The sequence below is a fragment of the Pezoporus wallicus genome, unplaced genomic scaffold, assembly GCF_028554395.1.
Source record: "Pezoporus wallicus isolate ANWC-B61680 ecotype Strahan unplaced genomic scaffold, APGP_CSIRO_Pwel_v1 contig_14230, whole genome shotgun sequence".
NCBI classification, from domain to species: domain Eukaryota; kingdom Metazoa; phylum Chordata; class Aves; order Psittaciformes; family Psittacidae; genus Pezoporus; species Pezoporus wallicus.
Window position 1 is genome coordinate 73,770 of NW_026637387.1, and position 25,313 is coordinate 99,082.

At 62.6% G+C, this 25,313-nt stretch overlaps 4 protein-coding genes across 4 annotated transcripts; 3 read left to right on the forward strand and 1 right to left on the reverse strand.

Moving 5' to 3' along the window:
• Nucleotides 1-882: 882 nt before the first annotated feature.
• Nucleotides 883-1,661, reverse strand: LOC130597067 (heat shock protein 30C-like). Its single transcript, XM_057405282.1, has one exon. It carries the CDS (start codon nucleotides 1,598-1,600, stop codon nucleotides 1,016-1,018), a length of 585 nt encoding a protein of 194 aa, XP_057261265.1. The 5' UTR covers nucleotides 1,601-1,661; the 3' UTR covers nucleotides 883-1,015.
• An 866-nt stretch (nucleotides 1,662-2,527) lies between these two features.
• On the forward strand, nucleotides 2,528-3,278 carry LOC130597066 (heat shock protein 30C-like). Its single transcript, XM_057405281.1, has one exon. The coding sequence runs from the start codon at nucleotides 2,601-2,603 to the stop codon at nucleotides 3,207-3,209; it is 609 nt and encodes a 202-aa protein (XP_057261264.1). The 5' UTR covers nucleotides 2,528-2,600; the 3' UTR covers nucleotides 3,210-3,278.
• A 930-nt stretch (nucleotides 3,279-4,208) lies between these two features.
• Nucleotides 4,209-10,370, forward strand: KAT2A (lysine acetyltransferase 2A). The gene is made up of 18 exons (XM_057405274.1): nucleotides 4,209-4,478; nucleotides 5,452-5,575; nucleotides 5,665-5,810; nucleotides 6,055-6,144; nucleotides 6,290-6,471; nucleotides 6,747-6,938; nucleotides 7,030-7,136; nucleotides 7,251-7,358; nucleotides 7,432-7,568; nucleotides 7,660-7,868; nucleotides 7,946-8,072; nucleotides 8,326-8,436; nucleotides 8,515-8,658; nucleotides 8,733-8,847; nucleotides 8,956-8,992; nucleotides 9,114-9,177; nucleotides 9,336-9,420; nucleotides 9,617-10,370. The coding sequence occupies exons 1-18, from the start codon at nucleotides 4,209-4,211 to the stop codon at nucleotides 9,808-9,810; spliced, it is 2,442 nt and encodes an 813-aa protein (XP_057261257.1). The 3' UTR covers nucleotides 9,811-10,370.
• Nucleotides 10,371-10,906: 536 nt separating this feature from the next.
• DHX58 (DExH-box helicase 58) lies at nucleotides 10,907-14,647 on the forward strand. The gene is given in 13 exon segments (XM_057405295.1): nucleotides 10,907-11,077; nucleotides 11,157-11,359; nucleotides 11,467-11,657; nucleotides 11,810-11,926; nucleotides 12,119-12,245; nucleotides 12,316-12,522; nucleotides 12,575-12,745; nucleotides 12,748-12,797; nucleotides 12,913-13,062; nucleotides 13,176-13,337; nucleotides 13,582-13,745; nucleotides 13,925-14,021; nucleotides 14,188-14,647. Coding segments are annotated over 13 exon segments (1,986 nt in total). The 5' UTR covers nucleotides 10,907-10,910; the 3' UTR covers nucleotides 14,368-14,647.
• Nucleotides 14,648-25,313: the final 10,666 nt, after the last annotated feature.

Consider the following 25,313-nt stretch of genomic DNA (forward strand, 5'->3'; position numbering starts at 1 on the left):
GTGGGGGACACATCCGAGGTGTCCTTGCTTCCAGCAGGGTTTGGACTGGTGCTGCTGCTCTCCAAGAGATGGGTGGGCCTCTTGGAGAAGAGTTTCCCCAATCCCAACCGGGAACCGTCCCATGGACACCTGGTGCGTTGCTGTTGCCATCTGCTGGCTCCTTTTACTTGGTTCCTGGTTGCTGGGGCTTCGTTTCTGAGTCTCCATCTCTGTGATGGGGTCTGGCTGCTGCCTGAGTGTGCGCTGGGGACCTGGAGGGGGTCACGGAGCCTCCTCGCTTGATGCTCCGCTGCCATAGGGAAGGGCTGTGTGAGCTCAGAGTGGCTTTAGCACAAACAGGCGTGCCTGCCTGCGTGCGTGCATACCTGCTGCCTGCCCGGGCCTGAGCAGGCTGTTTATGCACTGCCTGGATTTGGGATTTGCCCTCCCTGATGCTGGGATTGCGGCAGCGGCTCCAGCAGCCCCTTTCCAAGCTGGGAGGGGGGGGGGTAAGGAGAAACTTGCTATAGTGGGGAGACCCCATACCCATCCAGGCTGCTCCATGTGGCTGTCCCCATTCAGTGGCATCATCCAGGGAGCAAGGGGCTATAGAGCTGGTGCTGGCAGTAGCATGAAGAGGGAGTGAAGGAGCCTGCTCCTAGGAGAGCTCTGGTTCAGGGGAGCGGGGTCCCTTTCTCTCTGCCTGGGGGATTCCTGCCAACCCCACCACGAGCAGCCTGGTGCTCGTAGGTCCCTTCCCTCCCTTAGGTCGGTCCCATTTTGTGCTGCCATGAGGCAGCATGAGGGGTTCTTCCCTCTCTGTCTGCCCAGCTCCGCTGGCACTAAGAACTGAGACCGGGACCCAGCCTCCCCATCGCCCAACACCAAGAGAGCACAAGCACGTTCCATGCAAAAGTATTTTTATTGGATACAAAAGCATTCCAGTGTAATGAAAACTGACATCAGTGATGGAGCTTGTCCGGGCTCACGCCCGGCACTCGCTCTGGTCCTGCCGCGGGCCGTCGGCTCCCTCCCGTTACGCCTGGGCTTTGGTGGCGGCTCCATCCTGGGCGGCCGCTCCGGGCTGCGGGGCTGCGGCGCTGACCTGGATGGGCACGTTCCTCTCCGGGGCGGCCGGCAGCGCCAGCCGGGGGGCTTCGATGCGGAGCTGCCCCTCCTTGGACAGGGAGCACGTCAGCGCCTCGACGTCCACCTCCTCGGGCACGTCCCACTCCCGCTTCAGCACCTCGTACTTGTAGGAGAAGGAGCCCTTCTCGTCGACGTTCTGCGTCTCCTTCTGCCCCACCAGCACCACCTTCCTGCCCACCATCTTCACCGACAGCTGCTCGGGGGTGAAGTTCTTCACGTCCTGGCAGATGGAGAAGCCCTCCCCGGAGCTCGGGGCCAGGGCAGTGCTGGTGCGCTGGGCTCTCTCCAAGGCGTTGGCTCCTTGGCTGCTCAGGAGCTGCTCGAAGCTGCTCATGAACTCCCGGGCTTTCTCCATCTCCTGCTGCAGCTCGGTGAAGATGGTCTCTGCGTGGGGCCAGAGGGTCCTCACGGTGCCCAGCTGGGTGGCCAGGGCGCTGGAGGCGAATGGTGCGAGATGCATTCGGCAAAGCATCGCTGCTGTTATTATTGCTGCTGCTGTCGCTGCTGTCGCTGTTGTCGCTGCTGTCCCCTCTTCAGCGGGCTGTGAGCGCTCTGCCCCGGCTCTGCTGCTCGCAGCTTTTATTTCCCTTCCCGGGGGGCGTGGCCTCACCCCGAAACATCACATCATCCTGGGCAGAAGAGCTCAGCTCTTTCCAGCCCGTTCCAGTTCATTCTTCTTACTCATCCACGAGGAGAGGCAGCGCTGACGTCGCGCCCAGCATACCTTTGCCCTTAGTCTTGCGGCTCTGCTCTCCTGCCTTATAATTAGCAGCATCACCTCAGCCTCCAAACGGGATGCCTGAGCCGCCCCTGCCAAAAATCTGTGGCCTTTCCAGCTTCCCAGGCAGGGTGCGGGGCCGGGCTCCTCTCCTCCCTGCCTTCTTCCCCCTCATCTGTGCCCTGATTCCCCCCAGTCTGCAGGCAGGGGAGCCCCCCTTTCCCCCTCCCACCCCTTTGCAGGACCCTCAGGTGCTTTGGGGGACCCCAGGCGAGACCAGGAATGGGTCCTGGGCCCCTCCCTGGGCGGGTGCTGAACGGCCGGGACAGGACCGGGGTCTGGAACGTGCGAGAAGCAGCGGGTGATGTAGGAACGCGTTGATTTGGGGCGGGACTGTCCCCGCTGAGCCCCCCTCTGCAGGGGCTCGTGGCCGGGCTTTGCTCGCCCCCCGGTCCCGGGGGTGCTGCTGTATCACGGTGTCTCTGCAGAAACCCGAGCTCCCCGCAGTGACCGCAGCTCCCTATTTGCGGCGTGTGACTCGTCCCTCGGAGCGGGCGCTGCTATTTCGGCTGCTGGATAATCAGCCTCTCAAAAATAGGCGATGGCTCCAGGAGGGTGCGTGGGGAGAGAGCGTTCTGGAAGGGGCACACCCCCGGGCAGGGGAGGATAAAACCCGCTGCTCCCGGCTGCACCCCAGCACCGCGACAGCCCCTGCACGGAGCAGAGCCGCAGCGCACACCGGGAGCACACAGAGATGCTTTGCCGCTTGCACTTCATGCCGCCCACCTCCAGCACGCTGTTCCCGTGGCTGGGACCCGTCCGCACCCTCTGGCCACATCCAGGCACCCTCTTCGCGGAGCTGGAGCGAGAGCTGCGGCTGGAGATGGAAAGGGCTCGGGAGTTCATGAGCAGCTTCGAGCAGTACCTGACCAGCGGGAGCAGCGCCAGCCGGATCGGCATCGCCGCGGAGCGAGCCCCCAGCACCAGCGCAGCCCTGACCCAGGGCTCCGGGGAGGGCTTCTCCGTCTGCCAGGACGTGAAGGACTTTACCCCCGAGCAGCTGTCGGTGAAGGTGGTGGGCAGGAAGGTGGTGCTGGTGGGGCAGAAGGAGACGCAGAGCACGGACGAGAAGGGCTCCTTCTCCTACAAGTACGAGGTGCTGAAGCGGGAGTGGGACGTGCCCGAGGAGGTGGACGTCGAGGCGCTGACGTGCTCCCTGTCCAAGGAGGGGCAGCTCCGCATCGAAGCCCCCCGGCTGGCGCTGCCGGCCGCCCCGGAGAGGAACGTGCCCATCCAGATGGGGCCGGCGGTGGCGCAGTCCACAGCCAACACCGACGACGGGGACGAGAGGGCCAAGGCGTGATGGGGAGAGGATGGGGCCGGGCTGAGCCCGGCTGCGGGGCAGTCTCTGGCCGCAGGGCAGCGGCCGGGGGGGGGGCGGCTCTGCCCAAACCGTGTGTTTTTTTTTTAGCTATTTAATAAATATTCGTGACTTTTATGTGCTCTTCTCTGTGTTCTTTGCACCGCTCCCGGCTCTGCCCCGCAGCCTGACGGCAGCCTGGGCATCAGACGGTGCTGGCGCCTCCTCCCCACCGTGCCTCGGCAGAGGAGGGCGATGGAGGGGCTGCGGCCACGCACAGCGCCGGGCTCCGGACCCGCATCTTCGCGGTGGTTCCGCGGCGCTCCCGGTCACCTTCACCGTGCCCCGGTGCCGCTGGCACCTTCCAGACCCCTCCGGCTCCTTCGCGTCTCGTCCTACCGCCAAGCCACGCCCCTTAGCAGCGATATGGGCGTGGCCTTCCATAAATGGGCAGGCGGGGCGGTCCCACTCCATATATGTACTCCCGGAGGAGGGGTCGCACTCCATTTCGGGCCAAGGAGGCGGGGCGAGGCGCTGCGGCCACACCCCCCGTGTTTGCATGGCGCGCCACGGCGAGGGGGCGGGGCATCATGCCAAATATGACTTGAGGGGGCGGGGCCCCGCTCCATATTTGGCGGAGGCAGCGGAGCGCGCCGTGAGCCCCGAGCTCCGCTGGACCGGGCCCGGGCCCGGTGCCGGTTACCGGAGGGGAGGCTCCCCGGGTAGCGATGGCCCCGCCCCGCTGGCCTCGCCCCGGGAGGGGCTCTGGGGGTGATTGGTCCCCGCCGGGCCCGGACCCCGCTCCTCCGTGCCCGGGTCCCGCTGCCCACAGAGCGCCCGCGGGGCTCAGCCCCGGCCCGGGGCTGCGGGCGGCGTGAACGGGTCCCGGGAGCACCGGATCCGCTGCTCCCCCCCTCCGCTACCTCCCGCAGCGGCGGACTACGGATCCCGGCGTGCCCGGCGCGCAGGCGCAGTGAGCGCGGAGCGCACGCCGGGCCCGGCATGGCGGAGCCGGAGGCCGCGCAGCCCGGGCGGCCCCCGCCGGGACCGGGAGCGGCGGCGGCGGCGGCGGCGGGGGCGGGGGGGAGCGGCGGGGCTGGGAGCGGGACGGCGGCGGGAGGAGGAGGAGGAGGAGGAGGAGCGGCGGGGTCCAGCGACCCGGCGCGGCCCGGGCTGAGCCAGCAGCAGCGGGCGAGCCAGCGCAAGGCGCAGGTGCGCGGGTTCCCCCGCGGCAAGAAGCTGGAGAAGCTGGGGGTGTTCTCGGCCTGCAAGGTGAGGGGAGCGGCACCGGGGAGCGGTGCAACGGAGGGAGGCGTGGGGGGGGCAGGGGCGAGGGGATGCGCGGAGGGATGCAGGATGGGTGCGGGGATGTGCATGGGGGGGGCAGGAGGGAGGGCGCAAGGATGCGCATGGGGTGTAGGAGGAGGGTGCTGGGCCATGCATGGGTGGGGGTGCAGGGGCGAGGGTGCAAGGATGCGCATGGGGTGCAGGAGGAGGGTGATGGGCCATGCATGGGGGGGGCAGGAGGGAGGGCGCAAGGATGCGCATGGGGTGTAGGAGGAGGGTGCTGGGCCATGCATGGGTGGGGGTGCAGGGGCGAGGGTGCAAGGATGCGCATGGGGTGCAGGGTGGGGTGCTGGGCCGTGCATAGGTGGGGGATGCAGGCGGGAGGGTGCAAGGATGTGCATGGGGTGCAGGAGGAGGGTGATGGGCCATGCATGGGTGGGGGGTGCAGGGGTGAGGGTGCGGGGATGTGCGGAGGGATGCAGGATGGGTGCTGGGCCGTGCATAGGTGGGGGATGCAGGAGGGAGGGTGCAAGGATGTGCATGGGGTGCAGGAGGAGGGTGCTGGGCCATGCATGGGTAGAGGATACAGGAGGGAGGGTGCAAGGATGTGCATGGGGTGCAGGAGGAGGGTGCAGGGCCATGCATGGGTAGAGGATACAGGAGGGAGGGTGCAAGGATGTGCATGGGATGCAGGAGGAGGGTGCTGGGCCATGCATGGGTGGGGGCTGCAGGAGGAGGGTGCTGAGTTGTTTAAGGGAACTGCCAGGACATCCATGGGAAGGTGCTGTGGGATGCTGGGCTGCACAGGGGGCAGCTGGGAGAGGGTGTTCAGGCGCTGGCTCCTGCAGGGTGGGCGCTGAGGAGAGCTGGGGTGGGTCAATAGGGGTGGGTGGAGGAAGCTTTGCAGGGGGACTTGTGTGGCCGCTCTGGGACGCCTCCTCCTTGTCCCTCATCCCAGGCCAACGACGCCTGCAAGTGCAATGGCTGGAAGAACCCCAACCCTCCCACCGCCCCCCGCATGGACCTGCAGCAGCCGGTGACCAACCTGAGCGAGCCGTGCCGGAGCTGCAGCCACGCGCTGGGTAACGACCCCCCCCCAACCTTGGGGTGCCGGGGACCCCCTAGTGCAGGGGGAGCAGTGCTGACCCCCCCCGTCCCGCTCTCACCACAGCAGACCACGTATCCCACCTGGAGAACGTCTCGGAGGAGGAGATCAACCGGCTGCTGGGCATGGTGGTGGATGTGGAAAACCTCTTCATGTCAGTGCACAAGGAGGAGGACACGGACACCAAGCAGGTCTATTTCTACCTGTTCAAGGTGCGTGTGGGGCTGGGCACTGCTCGTGGTGGTGCTTGGGCAGGGGTCCCTTGGCATTGCCGGGGAGCTGGGGTCTGGCTGTGGGTGTCCCCCCAGGACCTGGAATACCGACCCTGGGCTGGGAATGACTGCTCCCGGCCTTGAATTCCTCTGGGGGGGGAGGTTTCTGGGGAAGAAATGGGCATCATGGGAGGTGGACCCGTTCCCAGGGCTTCAGTCACCGTGTCCCATGGTGTCCCCGCAGCTCCTGCGGAAGTGCATCCTGCAGATGAGCCAGCCTGTGGTCGAGGGGTCCCTGGGGAGCCCCCCCTTCGAGAAACCAAACATTGAGCAGGTGAGGCTGCTGTGAGGGTCATGCCTTGCACTGGGCACTGGTCCTGTGGTTTGCTGCTCTTGCACGGCCCGCTCCCTCTTTGGGTGGCAGCACAAATGGTTGGGTGCAGCACCCGGTGCCCTTCCATCGCCCCTTCGTCTCCCAGGGAGTCCTGAACTTCGTGCAGTACAAGTTCAGCCACTTGCCGCCCAAGGAGCGGCAGACCATGTACGAGCTCTCCAAGATGTTCCTGCTCTGCCTCAACTACTGGAAGCTGGAGACTCCATCCCAGTTCCGGCAGCGCTCGCAGAACGACGATGTGGCCACCTACAAGGTCAACTACACAAGGTGAAGGTGGGAGAGGGGCCGAGCCTTCTCCTCCTCCTTCCTCCTGAACCCTGGCTCCTGGCATTGTCGCCTCTCCCCCCTCTCCTGGGTTGTTGGTCCGTTCGGAGAGCAGGCATCCAGTGGGACCCTGCTGCCAGACCACATCATCCGTGACCCCTCAGGCTCCTGCTCTTCTCATCCCTGCTTCCCTTCCAGCAGTGTTGTCCCAGGAGGGATGCGGGGCTCTGGGGATGCTGGTCCCAGCCCCGATCCTGGAGCCTCTTCCTGTCTCCTAGGTGGCTGTGCTACTGCCACGTGCCGCAGAGCTGCGACAGCCTTCCCCGCTACGAGACCACGCACGTCTTCGGGCGCAGCCTCCTCAAGTCCATCTTCACGGTCACCCGCCGGCAGCTGCTGGAGAAGTTCCGGGTGGAGAAGGACAAGCTGGTGCCGGAGAAGCGGACGCTGATCCTCACCCACTTCCCCAAGTAGGCGCCCGATGCGGGGATGGCTGCGGTGCGGCAGGGGAGGGTCCCCTCCTCGCGCACTGAGCGCGGGCGACGCGCTGCTCCCTGCCAGGTTCCTGTCCATGCTGGAGGAGGAGATCTACGGCGAGAACTCTCCCATCTGGGAGGCTGATTTCACCGTGCCGGCTGCCGAGGGGGCTCAGATGGTTTCTCGCCCAGGTATCGGGGAGCAGCTGTCCCTGCTCAAGGGGCTGTAGGACACAGGGACGGGGATGCGGTGGTGGCCGGGTGTGAGGAGTCCTGGCACGCACGGGCATCGTTGGTCTCTTCCAGCCGCGGTCAGCACCGTGGCCGTGCCCACTGCTCCGCTCTTCAGCAAGAAGCTCAGCAACAGCAGCTCTGCTGCGAGCATGGACGCCAGCACCCCGGAGCCCCTGCCAGGTATGACCAGTGCAAGCAGGGACCTCCCTCGGTCCCTCCTCGTGCTGGACATGCCCTCTGCTCCGCGCTGCAGGGGAGAAGAGGAAGCTGCCCGAGAGCCTGACGCTGGAAGATGCCAAGCGCATCCGTGTCATGGGCGACATCCCCATGGAGCTGGTGAACGAGGTCATGCTGACCATCACGGACCCCGCTGCCATGCTGGGCCCTGAGGTACAGGCTGGGGGGTGATGAGGGGGTCAGGCTCTGGGCTCAGGCTCTCCCTATGGAGAGGGTGGTGGAGCCAGTGACCCCCCCCCCCCAGACCAGCCTGCTGTCGGCGAACGCGGCGCGGGACGAGACGGCGCGGCTGGAGGAGCGCCGCGGCATCATCGAGTTCCACGTCATCGGCAACTCGCTCTCGCAGAAGTCCAACAAGAAGATCCTGATGTGGCTGGTGGGGCTGCAGAACGTCTTCTCGCACCAGCTGCCCCGCATGCCCAAGGAGTACATCACTCGCCTCGTCTTTGACCCGTGTGTGGCTGGGGGGGGGGTATGGGATGGGGCTGGTGGTGGGGGTCCCCTCTCACCCTCGGCCGTGCTGCCCACAGGAAACACAAGACCCTGGCGCTGATCAAGGATGGACGGGTGATTGGCGGGATCTGCTTCCGCATGTTCCCCACCCAGGGCTTCACGGAGATCGTCTTCTGTGCTGTCACGTCCAACGAGCAAGTGAAGGTGAGAATGGGGAGGCATTTGATGGGCACAGCATGGGGGTCCCCAGCAGCCCTGTGGGGTGGTGGGTCCCGTGGTGGTGTCACTGTTAGAGCCCAGGGGTGTTCCAGACCCTCAGGTAGCTGGACCCCCTCAGCACTGGCCGGTTCCAAGCAGCAGGAATTGCTCTGGGACATCTTCCAGTGGCCTGTGTCCATGGCTGGGAGGGGGCTGTGTGTGTCCCATCTGATGGAGGGGGTCCCTCTCTCTTCCCCAGGGCTACGGGACCCACCTGATGAACCACCTGAAGGAGTACCACATCAAGCACAACATCCTCTACTTCCTCACCTACGCAGACGAGTATGCCATCGGCTACTTCAAGAAGCAGGTGAGCTCCCCCCCTGAGGTGGCTTCCCCTGGCCCTCCTGCCTCCCACATCCCCCCTCATTTGCCTGTTCTCTCCTAGGGCTTTTCCAAGGACATCAAGGTCCCCAAGAGCCGCTACCTGGGCTATATCAAGGACTACGAGGGAGCGACGCTGATGGAGTGCGAGCTGAATCCCCGCATCCCCTACACGGAGCTCTCGCACATCATCAAGAAGCAGAAGGAGGTACGTCCTGCGGGCAGGGGAGGGGTGCTGGCCCTGGGCATCCATCCCTTGAACCTCCCCCTTTCCCCCTGCAGATCATCAAGAAGCTGATCGAGAGGAAGCAAGCGCAGATCCGCAAGGTCTACCCTGGTCTGACCTGCTTCAAGGAGGGCGTGCGGCAGATCCCCATTGAGAGCGTCCCCGGCATCCGTGAGTCCTGCCCGTGTCTGGGAGGGAAGGGCTGGGGCAGGAGGGCTCCATCCTGCCCCGCCTGCGGGTGTGGGGCGGATGTGGTGATGCTGACACTTTGTCTTCCAGGAGAAACAGGATGGAAACCCCTGGGGAAGGAGAAGGGGTGAGTGCTGGGCTGCGGGGGCTTGGCTCGGGCTGCTCCTCGCTCCTGCGCTGGGATGGGGAGCTGGGGATGCTGGGATGGAATGAGACCGCCCACCCTGGGCACTGGGTTTGTCCTGCAGGAAAGAGCTGAAGGATCCGGACCAGCTCTACAACACCCTGAAGAACCTCCTGGCCCAGATCAAGGTGCGGGCAGGAGGGGACCCTGTGCTCCAGAGCCAGGCTGCCCTGGGCCATGCCCCCAGGGGGCAGATGGGCTGAACCAGGCCTGCAGGGAGCAGGACCCCCGTGTGCTGGAGCTGCCTGCACTCACTGCTGTACCTTTCCTTCTGCCCTATCTCCAGACCCACCCCAGCGCGTGGCCCTTCATGGAGCCGGTGAAGAAGTCGGAGGCACCGGACTACTACGAGATCATCCGCTTCCCCATCGGTAAGGGGTTGTGCCCAGAGCCCCGGGTGGGATGGTGGAGGGAGGGCTGGACCCCCTGCCTTGGGTGCTCCGTGCTGGAGCATCATCACTGGGGCAGTGGGAGGCCCAGAACAGAGGGGGGGGGTTGAGTCAGGACTTGGGGTTAGTGTCCGGCCCCATGGCTGGGGGGTGCCCTGACCCTTCCCCATCTCCCAAGACCTGAAGACCATGACCGAGCGCCTGAAGAACCGCTACTACGTCACTAAGAAGCTGTTCATCGCCGACCTGCAGCGCATCATCACCAACTGCCGCGAGTACAACCCGCCCGACAGCGACTACTGCAAGTGTGCCAACACCCTCGAGAAGTTCTTCTACTTCAAGCTCAAGGAAGGGGGGCTCATCGACAAGTAGGGGAGCTGGCCCCGACCCGGGCACCGGCTCCCCATGGGAGGGACAGGGCTGCCTGTGGGGACCCAGTCCTGTGCTGCGGGCAGGGGCTGCTGGAGGTTTTGGTGCTGTGAGTGGTCTTCCTTTGGGGCATCAGGGCCTTGTATCCCCAAGCTGCTGCCTCTCAAAGGCTCTGGCAGGGGCAGTGCTGAGCTCCTGCTTCCTGGCACTGGTGCTTCCCTCCTCCCCAGGGTCGTGCCTTCTGCTGCCCTGGCTCTCCTCCACAGGGCAGGGGCACACAAGTGCTTTGGGTTTCTGTTCCTGTCCACGCACAGGCAGCCCCTGCCCGTCTTGTTGAATGTATGGTGGGGCTCAGCCCTGCCCGCCTTGGCCTGCAGGCAGAGATGCTGCTCGTGGTCCAGGGTCGTGCTGTGAGGGGATGCTCTGTCCTTGGCCCCCCCTTAGTTCCTGCTGCCTCTATCGGCTCTTTCCCTGCCTCTGCTCCAGACAGGGGCTCAGCTGCAGTGTCTACAGCCCCCTCCCTGCCTGCACAGCCCTCCCTGTCTGCTTCTGCTGCCCACTGGCGTGTTGGGTTCTGGCAGCCCGGGTCTGCTGTGTGTGTGTGTGTCCCCGGCATGGGGGTCAGTTCCTGCTCCCATCCCTTCTTGCTGTCCCCCTCTTTGGGTGCTGGGCTGGGGGAAACCCCAGTTGTCATCCGTCCGTCCCCCTCCCGGCTTGCTCCCCTCCTGCTGCCTTGTCCCTTGCGTTGTCATCCCTGGCTGGGTGCTGGTGCTGCTCCGCCCCTCGCCGGGATGGGACCGTCCCCGCCTTCCCCTCCTCCCCCCCTCCACCCGTGACTTTTGGTTTGGTTTGATTTTTGTTTTTTAAATAAACGTCCTTGTGCAGGCCCAGAGCCGCGGCTGATGGGGGGGGGGGGGGAGCCCGACGGGGCCAGCCCAGGATGGAGAAGGCGACTTGGGGGGCGGCGGGCGCGGCTCCGGGAGCTCCGTTCGGTTTCGGTTTCTGTTCTGTTCTGACTTGGGGGGGTGCCGGTAGCGCGGCTTGGGGTGGGGCGGGTTCCGGTGGGTTCCCTGCCCCGAGGTTCGCTTCCGATCGGCGGCCCCATGGGGCTCCGCGGGTACCAGCGGGACGCGGTGGCGCCGGCCCTCGACGGCCGCAGCTGCATCGTGTGGCTGCCCACGGGCGCCGGCAAGACCCGCGCTGCCGTCTACGTCTGCCGGCGGCCCCTGGAGAGCCGACGGGGCGGGAGGGTGGCGGTGCTGGTCAACAAGGTGCCCCCCTCACCCCGGTCCTGCTTCCTGCCACCACGGGGCCCACGGGCCGGCTCTGAGCCGGGTGTCGCGGGTGCGGGTGCACTTGGTGGAGCAGCACGCCAAGAAGGAGTTCCAGGTGCTGCAGGACGCGTTCAGGGTGACGGCCGTCAGTGGGGACAGCAGCCACAAGGTGTTCTTCGCCGGCGTGGTGAGGCAGAGCGACGTGGTCATCTCCATGGCCCAGATCCTGCAGAACGCGTTGGTCAGCACCCAGGAGGATGCGTGTCTGGAGCTGACGGGTGGGTGCTGCGCCCTGCGCCCCGCTGCGACCGCCCTGCCTCAGCCTCCGCCGCTGCCCGGAGCGTCCTGCTCCGCTCACCCCGATCCCTGCCTTTGCCCGGCGCAGAGTTCTCGCTGCTGGTCATCGACGAGTGCCACCACACGCACAAGGGAGCCGTCTACACCAAAATCATGGTGAATTACCTCCAGCGCAAGCTCGGCGGGCAGCAGGACCTGCTGCAGGTCCTGGGTCTGACGGCATCGCCTGGCACTGGGGGGGCACCCTCCTTTGAGGGGGCTGTGCAGCACATCCTGCAGGTAGGTCCTGCGTCAAGGTGGGATGCAGCGGGTGCTCCTCGGGGTGGCTGTTGATAACTTGGTGTGCAGACCCTGGGTAGGGCATCCCCAAGGCCGCCGGGGTGCTGCATTGCTGTGGGCTCAGGGCTGGAAGCAGGGTCTCACTCCCTCAGCTCTGCGCCAACCTGGACACGGAGACAATCGCTTCGGTGCAGGAGGAGGCGCAGCAAGTGCAGAGCCACGTCCTGCAGCCCAGGAAGCAGTACGACCTGTGCCAGGAGAGAGCGCAGGTGAGGGGTGCTGAGCACCGGGACCATGTCCTTCCACCCGCTTAGCTCAGGCCAGGGTGAGGAACCGGTTGACCCAGAGCTTTGGTGTAAGGGTGCCATGCAATCAGCTCCTAACCCCAGGCTGTGCTCCGAGGCTGTCCCGAGGAGCACCATCCCCAGTTCCTCTGGTCCTGAGCCCCTCTCTGCTTTCAGGACCCCTTTGGCGAGCGGCTGAAGGAGGTGATGGAGCGGATCCAGCAGTACATGGGCATTCCCAGCCTGCCGCAGGACTTTGGCACGCAGCTTTACGAACAGAGCATCGTGGAGCTGGAGAACAGAGGTGAGGTGGAGCAGGGCCGGTGGGTGGCACACAGGGCCAGGCTGTGACTGCAGTGCCCGGCCCTCCCCAGCGGCAGAGAGGCTTTGCCGCCGGACGCGGGTGTGCGCGCTGCATCTGCGCAAGTACAACGATGCCTTGCTGCTCAAGGACACGGTGCGGATGCTCGACGCCTTCCAGTGCCTCCAGCAGTTCTATGACACCCAGGACGTGAAGGACCCCACAGAGCGGTTCCTCGGCGCCACGTTTGAGGGGGACGGAGGGGTTTGGAGGGGGTTGGGTGCTGTGTTTGGGGTTGGGGAGCCCCCCTGATGCCTTGCTCGCCTGAACAGAGAACAGGGCAACCCTACAGGCGCTTGCTGGGGACCGGCGCTATCAGAACCCCAGGCTGGACGAGCTGGAGGCGATCCTGCGGGGGCACTTCCAGCCGCTGGGTGCTTCTCGCGGCATCGTGTTCACCAGGACCCGTCAGGGCGCGCACAGCCTGCTCGGCTGGCTGCAGGACACGTCCTCACCGGCGCCGGTTACAGCAGCCAGACCAGGCCCATGACGCAGGTGAGCAGAGGTGGGGGGGGGAAGGATGGGAGCGACCCCTCTGCACGCTGCGGGTGCTGCTGGGGCTCGGAGCCCCCGCGCAGCTGCTGAAGCATCGCCACGGTCTCCCCCCCAGCATGAGCAGCAGGATGTGATCAAGCTGTTCCGCAACGGAACCCTCAACCTGCTCTTCTCCACCAGCGTGGCCGAGGAGGGCCTGGATATCCCCGAGTGCAACATCGTGGTCCGCTACGGGCTGATGACCAATGAGATCGCCATGATGCAGGTCCCCGCGTGGGCTCCCTCCAGATGCTCTACCTGTCCCTATGGGAGGACATGGGGGGGGGGTAAGGGGAGATCCAGCCATGTCCCTCCCTGCATCTTGCCCTTCTACTGCAGGCTCGGAGCCGTGCCCGTGCTGAGAACAGCGTCTACTTTGTCTTGGCCAAAGCCAACAGCAAAGAGGTCTCCCGCGAGCTGCTCAACGAGGAGCTCATGGAGCTGATGGAGAGGGCGATCAGAGCGGTGCAAGCCATGCCGGAGCAGGAATACCGCCTCAAGGTGCGTGCTGGGCACTGCCCTGAGCACCAGGAGGGACAGGCAGCTCCTGCCTGTGTCTGCCGCTTGGGCACAGCTCCCTGTGCTCTGGTTTTGGTGGTCTGCTCTTCCCTTGGGATGCGGTAGGGCGAGGTGCATGGAGCAGTGCCTGCCCTGCTCCTCGTGCTCTCCAGGACACTGCGTCTGCCTGCAGCCCTGTCTCTTGCTGCCCGTGCCCATAGCCCTGCGCTGACCCTCCCCTGTCCAGATCAGGGAGCTGCAGCAGGCTGCCGTTGCCGGCTGGCTGATGAAGGAGGCCAGGATCAGCGAGAGGCAGCAGCAGCACGACCTGGATACCGTTCACCTTCACCGCATCAACTGCGGCGTGGCGGTGGAGGGCATGCACCACGTCAACGCCAACCCCAGCTTTGGGTAGGAGCTGGGTACTGGTAGAGACAAGCTGCTGCTCCCCCCATCCACGATGGGCAGGACCCTGCTGCCAGCTCCGTCTTGGGGACACCGGTCCAGGCGGGGTTCAGAGCGCATGTGGCTGCCTGTTTCTGTGCCCTGGCCCATGGTCCTGAGGGTGTCTTTCGGTCCTTTCCTTGCAGGTTGCACTACTGAGTTTCCTCAGGGAAAATCCAGTCCCAGAGGGCTTTCAAAGACTGGGAGCCGGGCTGCTGCATCGCGTGTAGTGGGTGCAGCCAGGTGAGTGCTGCAGTGCCCCTGGCTGAGGAATGGAGCTGTGGGTCCCTTCTGCACATTCCTGTGTGATGTGTGTGCTGCACACGTGGGATGCAGACATGGGCTGTTGTCCCCAAAGGGGATGTACCCCACTGCCGGCTGTGTGATGGTCCTCTCCCTGCCCACACAGGACTGGGGAATGGAGATGCTCTACCGGCAGGTGAAGCTGCCCATCCTCAGCATCAAGAACTTCGTGGTAGAGACACCAGCTGAGAAGAGGAGGTACAAGAAATGGAGGGCTCTGACATTCCCCATCAAGGAGTTTGACTACCTGCAGTACTGCTCCGACACCTATGGACAGTCCTTCTAGCACGGGCTCTGCTCCTTCTCCCGTCACCTTCGGCATTGGAGTCTCCATCCCAAGCCACAGCTTGCTCCTCTTTTCCTCACTGGCCCGAGCCACTGCAGCACATCCCTTTGCCAGAGCCTGAGACTGCAGGAGGAGACTTTGCTGTGCCCACGCAGAAAGGATGGGACCCTGAGATGGGAAAGCTCCCAAACCCTTCCCTGCCTGCTGGTGGCTGCTCTCCATGCTCCTGCCTTCCCCTGCTGCCCCCCAGCACTGCTGGGCTCTGGGGCTGTCTCACAACCCTGCCGGTGGCCCAGGGGCCAGGGACGTGGCCCAGCATTGCTCTGGCAGCCTCCAGCCTGCTCCGTGAATGTGATGGTTCTCATTAAAGACGTGTGTGAGCTGGAGCAAGGGAAGAGTCGGCAGCTTCACTCCTCGTGAGAGCTCGCCGTGTGCAGGCAGCTCCCTGTGGGACCACCCCATTGTCGGGTGGAGAAACAGATCCCCCCCATGCTGCCAGCACAGGGGATCACAGGAAGGCGCCTGTGTGGGGCTGCCCCAGTGGTCTCCCTCCCTGCGGCCCCACTGCACCCTCCTGAAGACTGAACCTTCCAGGGGCCCAGGACAAGGCTCGGTGCCTCCAGGGCAGCTCAGCCCTGTGGGATCGCAGCCAGAGCCGCGGATGGACTTGACCTTCAGGCAGAAATCACAGAACCCCCCTGGTTTGGGTTGAGGGGCCCTTAAAGCTCCTCCAGCTCCAACCCCTGCCACTGGCAGGGACCCCTTCCATAGAGCAGCTTGCTCCAAGCCCCTGTGTCCAACCTGGCCTTGAACACTGCCAGGGATGGGGCAGCCACAGCTTCTCTGGGCACCCTGTGCCAGCGCCTCAGCACCCTCACAGGGAAGAGCTTCCCAAATGAAAGCCTGAGCTCAGCCCGACCCGGATCGGGGGGGGGGCCGGGTTCCGCGTCCCCCCCGATGCTCTCCCGCCGCCGGTCGCTAGAGGGAAGCCCCGGCCCGGCCACGGGGTGAGGGCGATGCCCGGGGGTGCCGTCGGGGGGAGGCTCAGCCGGTGCCGCTGCTCCGTGCGCGCCCCTTCCCCGAGGGGTCCGGGGCCGGCCCGGGGACCTCCTGCTCCGGTGGCCGCGGTCTGGCGGCGCTCCCAGCCCACCGGGCACAAGGACCCTTTCCACCGGTCCCCATGGGCGCAGCGGCACCGGGATGCCCGGGTGGGATGCGTGTCCCGAGCAGGTCCCCTCTCGATGCAGGACCCTCGCAGCGGCCCCGCAGCACCGCGCACTTCGCTCCAGGAAGGACGAGGAGCCTGGAGCAGAGTTGCGGCTCCTGCCCGTAATGGGGCTTAGCCCAGTTTCAGGTGGTGGCAGCCCCGGGGGAAACGTGAAACCAACCTCCCGTTCATCAGAAAGTGGGTAATGAGGCCGTTCGAGTTATTTGTAGCTCTCTATGGGCTGAGATGGCCTCTCCTGCCTCTCCCCAGGCAGAATCCCTCCTGCAGGGACCCCAGGTCGTTTCGCTAAACTCAAACTGCCCTGATTTGCGCACGGAGAATCCAGGCTGTGCGTTAACCTGATGGGTGCCTGCAGCTCTGGGTGCTGCGAGCTCTTCACCAGCCTGGGTGGATTTGGTGAAAACCCCCAGATCTGGTTGCTCAAACCCAGCATTTCTGCAACGTTGATCCAAACTCACCCATTTTGAGGGGGTGGCCCCGACCCCAGGGGATGCAGGGCCAGGACAGCAGCGCTCTGCGGGGCTCTGCAGGCTTTGCAAGTGAGTCTTAATCCAGCCTCTGCTTGTTCCTCCCTGTGCATCTCTGCTTCGATGCCAGCCCCATCTGGCTTCTGCTTCCCAGGAGCTCGGTCACCTTGGGCCTGGCAGCAGGGAGCAGCCGAGCTGCAGCAATTGCTGCTGTGACCTTGGCTGGTGTCCTTCAGAGCCAGCATCCTTCAGAGCTGGTGTCCTTCAGAGCCAGCATCCTTCAGAGCTGGTGCCCTTCAGAGCCAGCATCCTTCAGAGCTGGTGCCCTTCAGAGCCAGCATCCTTCAGAGCTGGTGCCCTTCAGAGCCAGCATCCTTCAGAGCTGGTGCCCTTCAGAGCCAGCATCCTTCAGAGCTGGTGCCCTTCAGAGCCAGCATCCTTCTGAGCTGGTGCCCTTCAGAGCCAGCATCCTTCAGAGCTGGTGCCCTTCAGAGCCAGCATCCTTCAGAGCTGGTGCCCTTCAGAGCCAGCATCCTTCAGAGCTGGTGCCCTTCAGAGCCGGTGCCCTTCAGAGCTGGTGCCCTTCAGAGCCAGCATCCTTCAGAGCTGGTGCCCTTCAGAGCCAGCATCCTTCAGAGCTGGTGCCCTTCAGAGCTGGGCTCATGCAGCCGAGTCCCAGGCTGTGTGAGGGTGTGGGGATGAGCATCCCTGTGACCCCATTAATCCACCTCCTCCGAGCACGCTCTCCCTGCATCCTTCAGCCCAGGCAGAGGCAGTGGTGGTTGCTCCCCTTTGATCAGCCATTCCCATCTCTCCTGCATCGATCAGGTCTGGAGTGCACTGATAACCCGCTTCCAGAGCCACAGGGACTCAGGGAGGCTGGAATTCTGTGTCTGATGAGGTCTGCAGGTCATGGGGCTGCCCAAGCGCATCCCCAGCCCGCTCCCAGCAGGCTCCCTCCATGCACTTGGCAGCATCTTTGCTTTGCACCCCTGCCTTGGGTCAGACCTCTGGCTTGGGGGCCCTCTGCCCCATGGCACAGTGTGGCTGTGCCCCCATGGAGCATGGCAGATGTCCTGGCAGCACTGGTTTGGCTTCTGTGCTCAAACCAGGCTGAAGCCCCACTTCATCACTCCAATTGCCCTGTCCACAGCCATTCATTAGAGAGAGCTGCTGGACCGGTTCTTACACACTAAGATACCCCCTGCCAACAGCCTCTGGATCTAAGTCTGTGGCTTGGAACATCTTTGCTTATCTCAGCTCCCTGAGGCACTTATGTTCCCGGCCATCATAACTCCCTGCCTGTAAGTGGAGCCAGGCACCATCAGCCCCACAGCAAACAGCTCCTGCAGTGGGTTTGCCTGGCAAAAGTGGGATGAAGGTGATGGTGTGGGGACGGGCACAGCGCCGGCAGCACCCTTAGGCTCCGGCAGCCGTGTGCTCCCAGACCGGAGCGAGGGCAATGCAACGACTTCTTTTTATACATCCCATTTCATTTATCACCAGCGCATCGGGAAGCAGCAATTCACCTTTCAATGCACCAGCTGAAAAAGCCTCCGGCTCCGCTCGGCTTGGCAGCAGCACGGATTGGCCCTTTCCCGAGGCTGGGTGTTTAGCAGAGACTTAGAACTCAATCTGTTTAGCTTATCAAAAAGTAGCCTGAGATGTGACTTGATTACAGCACACAAGTACCTTCCCAGGGAGAAAACTGCCGGGTATTAAAGGGCTCTTTAACGCAGGGATAATAAGAACCGAGGGCTTGAAGATAAAGTCAGACAGACTGAAACTCAAAATGAAGTCCAGGTCTGCAGCAAGGAGGGTGCGGAGCAGCCAAGCAGGATCCCTGCGCATCCCTCTCCGATGATGCCCTGGGTGGACTGCGGGTACCCGGGGCTGGGGGTTCTCATCCCGGGGGACTCCATCCTGCCCCGCTGGCTCTGGTCCTGCGTGGATGCAGCTCCTACAGCAGCAGGAGGAGGGCCTGGATTTTGCTTCCCAGGCACATCTGAAGCTCTTGCTGTCGCGTGGTGTCTCTGCTGGAGGCCGGGAGCGCGTCAGCCCCAGAGGTGACCTTTGCTGGGACAGCTGGAGCCTCCCGCTCTGTACCAGGGGAAATTCCAGCCGGCTGAAAACTGCTCATCCTGGAGGAACTCGATCCTGGCAACCAGAACCTCCTCTTCCCACTGCCAGGAGCGCGGCACCCCGCAAAGCGTGCGGGGCCGTCCCCGTCTTGCTCAGCCCCACAACCAGCGCCTGCCCATCTGATGATTCCCCTGGGATGTGAGCAAGTCGGGTTGCCAGTGGGTTAAACGTGGGGATTAGCATCAAACAATTCCCCTCCTGCCCCAATCGGGGAGGCAGGAAATAGAATCACTGCAGTTTCATCCTGCTCGGGCTACAAACGCTCCCTGGCGTGTAGCTGGGTGATGCCAGTGCATCAAAAACGGGGGTGAAAGAGGCATGAGGGCCTGCATTTGGGTTGTGCATCGTCAGGACACGGGGAAGGGAAGGGATGCAGCACCCAGTGGGTGCTGGCACAGCCCGGGGCCCACGGCACGAGAGGAAAGGTTGGAAAAATCCCAAACAACATCTCATGCGCTAAATCTCAGCTTGTGATTCTGAGAGCCGGCTTTATAATGGGATCTGTCAGAAACCCGTCACGCTTCATGTGCAGCTGCCAGCGGGCTCTGCCCCTCTCCAGCTTGAGGAAAGATGGGGCAGCCCCTGCTTTGGCCTGGTGACCCCTTGAGTGGTGCCTCAGTTTCCCTCTCTGCTGCCATGGGAGGCAGTGGGACGATGCCGGTGCCGCTGCAGCCGTGGGAGCCCAGCAGCCTGCGGCTGATGAGGAGCAACGTGCCCGTGTGCTCTTCACCTGAGTAATCAAACCCTTTACCCAGCGTTTGATTAAAGGCCACAAAACGTATTAGCTGTGATTCTTCCTCTTTGTGTTTGTTCCCTTCATTTGTCCCTCGGAGATGAGGGTTACTCCGGTACTTATTAGTCACAAAGCCCTAACCTCGCGCTGCGTTCCTGCTATCTGAGAAATGAATTATTAATGGTGCATTAAACAGAGACTGGAAAGGGGCCCTGGGACACTGATAATCAGGAGCTAATTGAGGAAGAAATGAGATACCGCTCCCATTGCAGAACAAGGACTGTGCAGCGCTGTGATACCAAAGGTGACCCTGCTGCCACTCCTGGGGCAACTGCGCCGGGCTCTGCCTGCCCAGCCCTTGGTGATGGGTCATGACTGTGTGCTCTGTTCTGGCCAGGATGCTCTGCCCTGGTTGGGATGCTCTGCCCTGGCTGGGATGCTCTGCCCTGGTTGGGATGCTCTGCCCTGGCTGGGATGCTCTGCCCTGGTTGGGATGCTCTGCCCTGGCCGGGATGCTCTGCCCTGGTCAGGATGCTCTGCCCTTGTCGGGATGCTCTGCCCTGGTCAGGATGCTCTGCCCTGGCCGGGATGCTCTGCCCTGGTCAGGATGCTCTGCCCTTGTCGGGATGCTCTGCCCTGGTCAGGATGCTCTGTCCTGATTGGGATGCTCTGCCCTGGTAGGGATGCTCTGCCCTAGTAAGGATGCTCTGCCCTGGTCAGGATGTTCTGTCCTGATCGGGATGCTCTGCCCTTGTCGGGATGCTCTGCCCTGGTCAGGGTGCTCTGCCCTAGTAAGGATGCTCTGCCCCAGTCAGGATGCTCTGCCCTGGTCAGGATGCTCTGCCCTGGTCAGGATGCTCTGCCTTGGTCAGGATGCTCTGTCCTGGTTGGGATGCTCTGCCCCGGTCAGGATGCTCTGCCCTGGTCAGGATGCTCTGCCCTGGCCGGGATGCTCTGTGTGGCCATGGCAGCATTTGGCAGGGAGGCTGAACACGGCAGAGGCAGGAGTGCTCAGACCCTGACGTGCTGTTTCTCTGTGTGGCATCAGCTGTGTCCCCACTGCCCAGCCTTGCTTGCGGGCTGTGGCACAGAGCTTCCTGGCACAGGCAGTGGGGAGCAAACAGCAGCAGCAGTGAGCAGGGACGTGCAGTAAGAAAACGTGGGGCTGGCACACACAGGGGGGCTGGCACATATAGTGGGGCTGGCACACACGTGAGGCACTGGCACACACATAGGGGGCTGGCACACACACGGGGGGCTGGCACACACTGGAGGGGGGCGCTGGGCTGGGAGCATCCGGGGCTCAAGCCAAAATGAGGAAGAAATAGGACAAATGCATTCAGGGCCCTGCAAAGCTGCTGCATCCCAGATTTTTGATGCCATGAGCAGCTCCAAGCTGGGAACACTCAGCTGCAGGGAGAAGGCTTCTTCCTTCAGGCTTCCCATGGGCTGGCTGCTGGCAGGGGCTGCTCCCGTGTCCCCGGGGTGATGTCCCACCTCGGCTCAGGGTGCTGGATCCTGCCTGCACCTCAGTGAGCTGCTCACAAGTGGCTGGGGCTGAACGAGTTCAATCATCTTTTATTGATTCCCTTCTGCTGTTTTATGTCCCACCTTGGAGCCGGGGCCTGTCGCACTGCTCCTCTTCCAGCCTGCCTGCATTAAAGCATGAAATATATCCCCCTGTAAGCCCGAGCCAGACCTGTGTGAGCTGTAAAACCCCTGCAGCAGCTGAGGAGAGGCTGTGAAAAACGCTGCGGCACGGATGAGGTCCCCTTCGTGCTGCTGGGGATGGAAAACCTCCAAAGCAGGCTCTCGCTATCAGGACTGAGGGCTCAGGGGGGTGGTGGGAGCAGGCAGGGACTGGTCTGGGAGAGCAGGAAGAGGGCATGATGGAAAGCAGCGTTTCTTTTCCATTGTAAACCATACTGTCCATGTGGATGAAGTGGTTGGGGTTAAGACTGGGAGGTGGTGAGCAAATCACAGCTTTTCACTATGGTGCCAGTTACCAACTGGAAAAGGGGAAGCTGGCAGCTCCCTGCAGTGCAAGCAGTGGGGCAAGCAGTGGGGCAAGCAGTGGGGCAGGCAGCGGGGCAGGCAGCGGGGCAGGCAGCGGGGCAGGCAGTGGGGCAGGCAGGGCAGTAGAGCTCCCACTCAGGTGGAGCCAATCGGCCTCCCCCACCCAGGACTGAGGCTTTAAAGGTGAGCTGGGTGGTGGTGATGGAGCTTGGGGGCTCCTGGGACTGTCTGTGGGGAAGGAAGGAAGAGAACCAGGTTTGTTCTGGGGGGGTTTGGCCAGTTCTGGTGCTGGGATGGAGCTGGTGAGGTCTTGCAATGGGATGGAGATTGCTGGGATGGAGCTGGTGAGCTCTTTTAATGGGATGGACATTGCTGGTTCTGGTGCTGGGATGGAGCTGGTGAGCTCTTTTAATGGGATGGACATTGCTGGTTCTGGTGCTGGGATGGAGCTGGTGAGCTCTTTCAATGGGATAGAGGTTCCTGGTTCTGGTGCTGGGATGGAGCTGGTGAGCTCTTTCAATGGGATAGAGGTTCCTGGTTCTGGTGCTGGGATGGAGCTGGTGAGCTCTTTCAATGGGATGGAGATTGCTGGGATGGAGCTGGTGAGGTCTTGCAATGGGATGGAGATTGCTGGGATGGAGCTGGTGAGCTCTTTCAATGGGATGGAGATCCCTGGTTCTGGTGCTGGGATGGAGCTGGTGAGCTCTTTCAATGGGATGGACATTGCTGGTTCTGGTGCTGGGATGGAGCTGGTGAGCTCTTTTAATGGGATGGAGATTCCTGGTTCTGGTGCTGGGATGGGGCTGGCCTTGGTGATGCTTCCTGAGCCTCAGCGCAGGAGGAGCCTTCAGGAGCCAGCAGCGAGGGGCAGTGCAAACACCCTCCCCCCAGCACAGATCCCTCCCAGCACCATGGGCTCAGCATCAGGGTCCCCGCTCGGCTCCAGCGTCACAGCGGAGGAGCCGCAGCTGATCCAGACTCTTTGCATAAATATTTATGCACTGATGCAATCCTCTTCTAAATATAAAGCCTTATCTGGAATTTCATTTAAACATTGAGTGTAGATAATTTATTTATAATTAATGTAGACATCAAGTCCCATCTCTGGAATGCCTGCGAGCTTTCAGTTATAACTGGGAGGTGAGGCAGGAGCTAGAGCCTGGGCCTCTTATCAGTTTCATTTCAATTTTCCTCCTACAGCAAGCGAAGCTGCTGCGGTTCATCTCGCACTGGGAGGAAGCACAAACCTCCCCTAAAATAGGACTTTTATAGGGAGCATGCAAGAACCTCGTCTTTGTTCCTCTTCTTGCCTTTGATAATGCTACCCGGGCTCGCAGCTCCCTCCGAAGTGTTGCTCTTCCTGAAGAATAAGGCTATTAAAAATTAAAGCCACTTTTCCATATAATAAAATTTACTCCCCGCAATTACGCAGAGGGGCGAGTTATCTTCCTCGGGTAGATTTTAATTAATAGTTACAACAGGAAGGGGAGAACAACGGCCATAAAATAACCGAGGTCTCCCCACTACTGGTGAGTTATTGGTGCCCCTTTCTGCAGGGAGCCGGTGCCGGCGTAGGGTGAGCAGTACCAGGCCAGAGCGCGTGGGATCAGCAGAGCTGTGGAGCATCAGCTGCTGTGAGCAGCCAAAGGTCCTAAGCCAGCTCCCCAGGGTAAAGGATGGGCTCCAGCACCCTGCATTTCCGTGATGGAGAGCATGTTCTTGCTGCCTTTTGGCTTCCAAAGGCTTTGCTCGTGTGGGCTTTTGTGGGCTCGAGGTGGGAATCCCTCGTGCGTAAAGGTTTGGTACCACCCGAGATGACTTTGAGGCTTTCGCCCTTGCCTTTGCTCCCAGCCAAGCCCCCCATGGTGGTGTGAGGGTTGCGGTGAAACAGGCACCCACCATGCTGGGGTCACTGCCCTTTTCCTGCTGCCCCAGGGACCCGCTGGTGGAGCCAGAGCTCAGTGCCAGAAGCGCAGTCGCTGCTGTCGGCCATGGGGACAGGCACACAGAGAGGTCACTGAACCTCCCTTAGCAGCAGGAAGGTGCTGCTGGACCAGGGGCTGATCTCTAAAGCACGTCCCTGGTGCTCACTGATGTGGTGAGGACCCTTCCTTGCAGAAGAGCCCGGTCAGAACCTGTCTGCAAAGTGCTCATGTGGAAAGGGCTTATGAATGGAAAAGCTGATCCCAAGTTTACAGCTCTTGCAGAGCACAGACCTTTGCCTCTGAGGACACTGAGGGCTCCTCTGACTCCAGATGTGGGTGTTGGCTGATGTGGGTCCAATCCCACATCTGCCCAGAGCCAGGTAATCTGCTGATTGCCCAGAGAAGCTGTGGCTGCCCCATCCCTGGCAGTGCTCAAGGCCAGGCTGGATGAGGCTTGGAGCAAGCTGCTCTAGTGGAAGGTGTCCCTGCCCGTGGCATGGGGTTGGGATAGGATGAGCTTTAAGCTCTCTTCCAACCCAAACCGCTCTGGGATTCTATAACTTCCCACAGGCTGGTGCTGCCCATCTTCTTTAGCTGGTTGTGGCTGCTGATGCTCTGCTGCCTGTCTCCCCACCACCTTCCCCTTTTTCCTGGCTGTAAAGACACGATCCCCCATTGATCTGGGTCTGAAACATTTATGAAATCTTTATGGGCCTTTGAAAAGGTTTTAATTCCCTGACAGAGCCGCTTTCCCCCAAAACACCACTGATGACTCAATGAGCAATTAGAGGCTCGGCAGCTGCGGAGCAGCCGCGGCAGCTGCCCCAGCAGCTTGGCACAGCAGCCGAGGAGCCAGCCAGGCTTCCTGGAAAGCCATGCCGGGGCTGAGCCACCCTTCCCGGCTAAGGGACCCCAGCTGGGATGTGCCACCCACCCACCCTCTCCCCATGGGCTTTGGTACCCGGCAGCATCAGCACAGGGTGCTCCCAGCTAGGGGTGCTCCCACCAAAGGGTGCTCCCAGCGAGGGGTGCTCCCAACGAGGGATGCTCCCAGCAAAGGGTGCTCCCAGTGAGGGGTGCTCCCAGCGAAGGGTGCTCCCAACGAGGGATGCTCCCACCAAAGGGTGCTCCCAGCGAGGGGTGCTCCCAGCGAAGGATGCTCCCAGCGAGGGGTGCTCCCAGCGAAGGGTGCTCCCAGCAAAGGGTGCTCCCAGCAAAGGGTGCTCCCAGCGAGGGGTGCTCCCAGCAAAGGGTTCTCCCAGCGACGGATGCTCCCAGCGAGGGATGCTCCCAGCGAAGGGTGCTCCCAGCGAAGGGTGCTCCCAGCAAAGGGTGCTCCCAGCAAAGGGTGCTCCCAACGAGGGGTGCTCCCAGCGAGGGGTGCTCCCAGTGAGGGGTACTCCCAGCAAAGGGTTCTCCCAGCGAAGGATGGTCCCAGCGAAGGATGCTCCCAGCAAAGGGTGCTCCCAGCAGAGGATGGTCCCAGCAAAGGGTGCTCCCAGTGAAGGGTGCTCCCAGCGAGGGGTGCTTCCAGTGAAGGGTGCTCCGAGCTGTCGGTGGGGTGACAACACATCCACGGGTGTAGAGGGCTGGGTTAACTGTCAGACTTGTCAGGTACTGAGTGTGGAGCTGCTGAACCCCACAGGCGCGAGGGAGGGTGAAGCTTCAGCCTCGCCAGTGTTTGTTCCCTCGTAGGCTCGGCTTTTCTCTGTCAAATGCAAAAGCTGCTGGCCAGAAATGAGCACGGCGTGGGAGAAACTTTGTGAGCAACTGCAGCGAGGTGGAGGATGCGGCTGTGCTGTTCCTTCTGCTCCTCTGTCCCACAGCGCTTCCGTGCAGTGCAGCAGGCGGTGACCTTCCCTTTGTTCAGAGATTCCTCTCCGTGGTCAGAAATGTCTGCGGCGAACTGGAAGGTTTAAGGACGAGTTTCTGCTGGCCTGGGCACAAACAGCATCTGGGGGAGAAGCTGAACTAAGGCCAAGGCCAGGGCTAAGCTGGGCAGCGCTGCTGAGATGGGTGTCGCTGGGTTGCCTTGCCCTGACTCTGTGCCTGGATGGGGAAACAGATTTCCTGACAGTTGGAGTTCGTGTTGAGCCGGCTGAGGCTGGGTCTGTGTGGGAAGGCGATGGGAGCAGGCAGGGCTGGGCAGTGTTGTGTGGGAAACCAGGAGCAGAGCATGGAGTCGGTGTGAGGGAAAACATCTCTGCAAGCGCTGGGATCACAAAACCTGTTTGCTGGTGGGGAGGCAGAGGCGGGCAGCCGCAGAGCTCCTGCCAAGCATCACTGGGTTGGTCCCTCCGCGGGGACAGGAGGGAATGGGCACAGGAGTTGGGTTGGATTCCAAAGATGCCTGCGTGCAGGCTTGCCAAATGTACCATGAAAACTGTGGGAGATGGGAAAGGTGGCAAGAGGAAACATTGCACTGGGCTGCGAGC

What these genes read in the sequence shown, in the direction of transcription:
- LOC130597066 (XM_057405281.1), top strand. Translation starts at nt 2,601, where the DNA reads ATGCTTTGCCGCTTGCACTTCATGCCGCCCACCTCCAGCACGCTGTTC.
- LOC130597067 (XM_057405282.1), bottom strand. Translation starts at nt 1,600, where the DNA reads ATGCTTTGCCGAATGCATCTCGCACCATTCGCCTCCAGCGCCCTGGCC.
- KAT2A (XM_057405274.1), top strand. Translation starts at nt 4,209, where the DNA reads ATGGCGGAGCCGGAGGCCGCGCAGCCCGGGCGGCCCCCGCCGGGACCG. An exon ending in ATCCTCACCCACTTCCCCAA is followed by an intron (nt 6,939 to 7,029) that starts GTAGGCGCCCGA and finishes GCTCCCTGCCAG; the next exon opens with GTTCCTGTCCATGCTGGAGG. An exon ending in TCATCAAGAAGCAGAAGGAG is followed by an intron (nt 8,659 to 8,732) that starts GTACGTCCTGCG and finishes TTCCCCCTGCAG; the next exon opens with ATCATCAAGAAGCTGATCGA.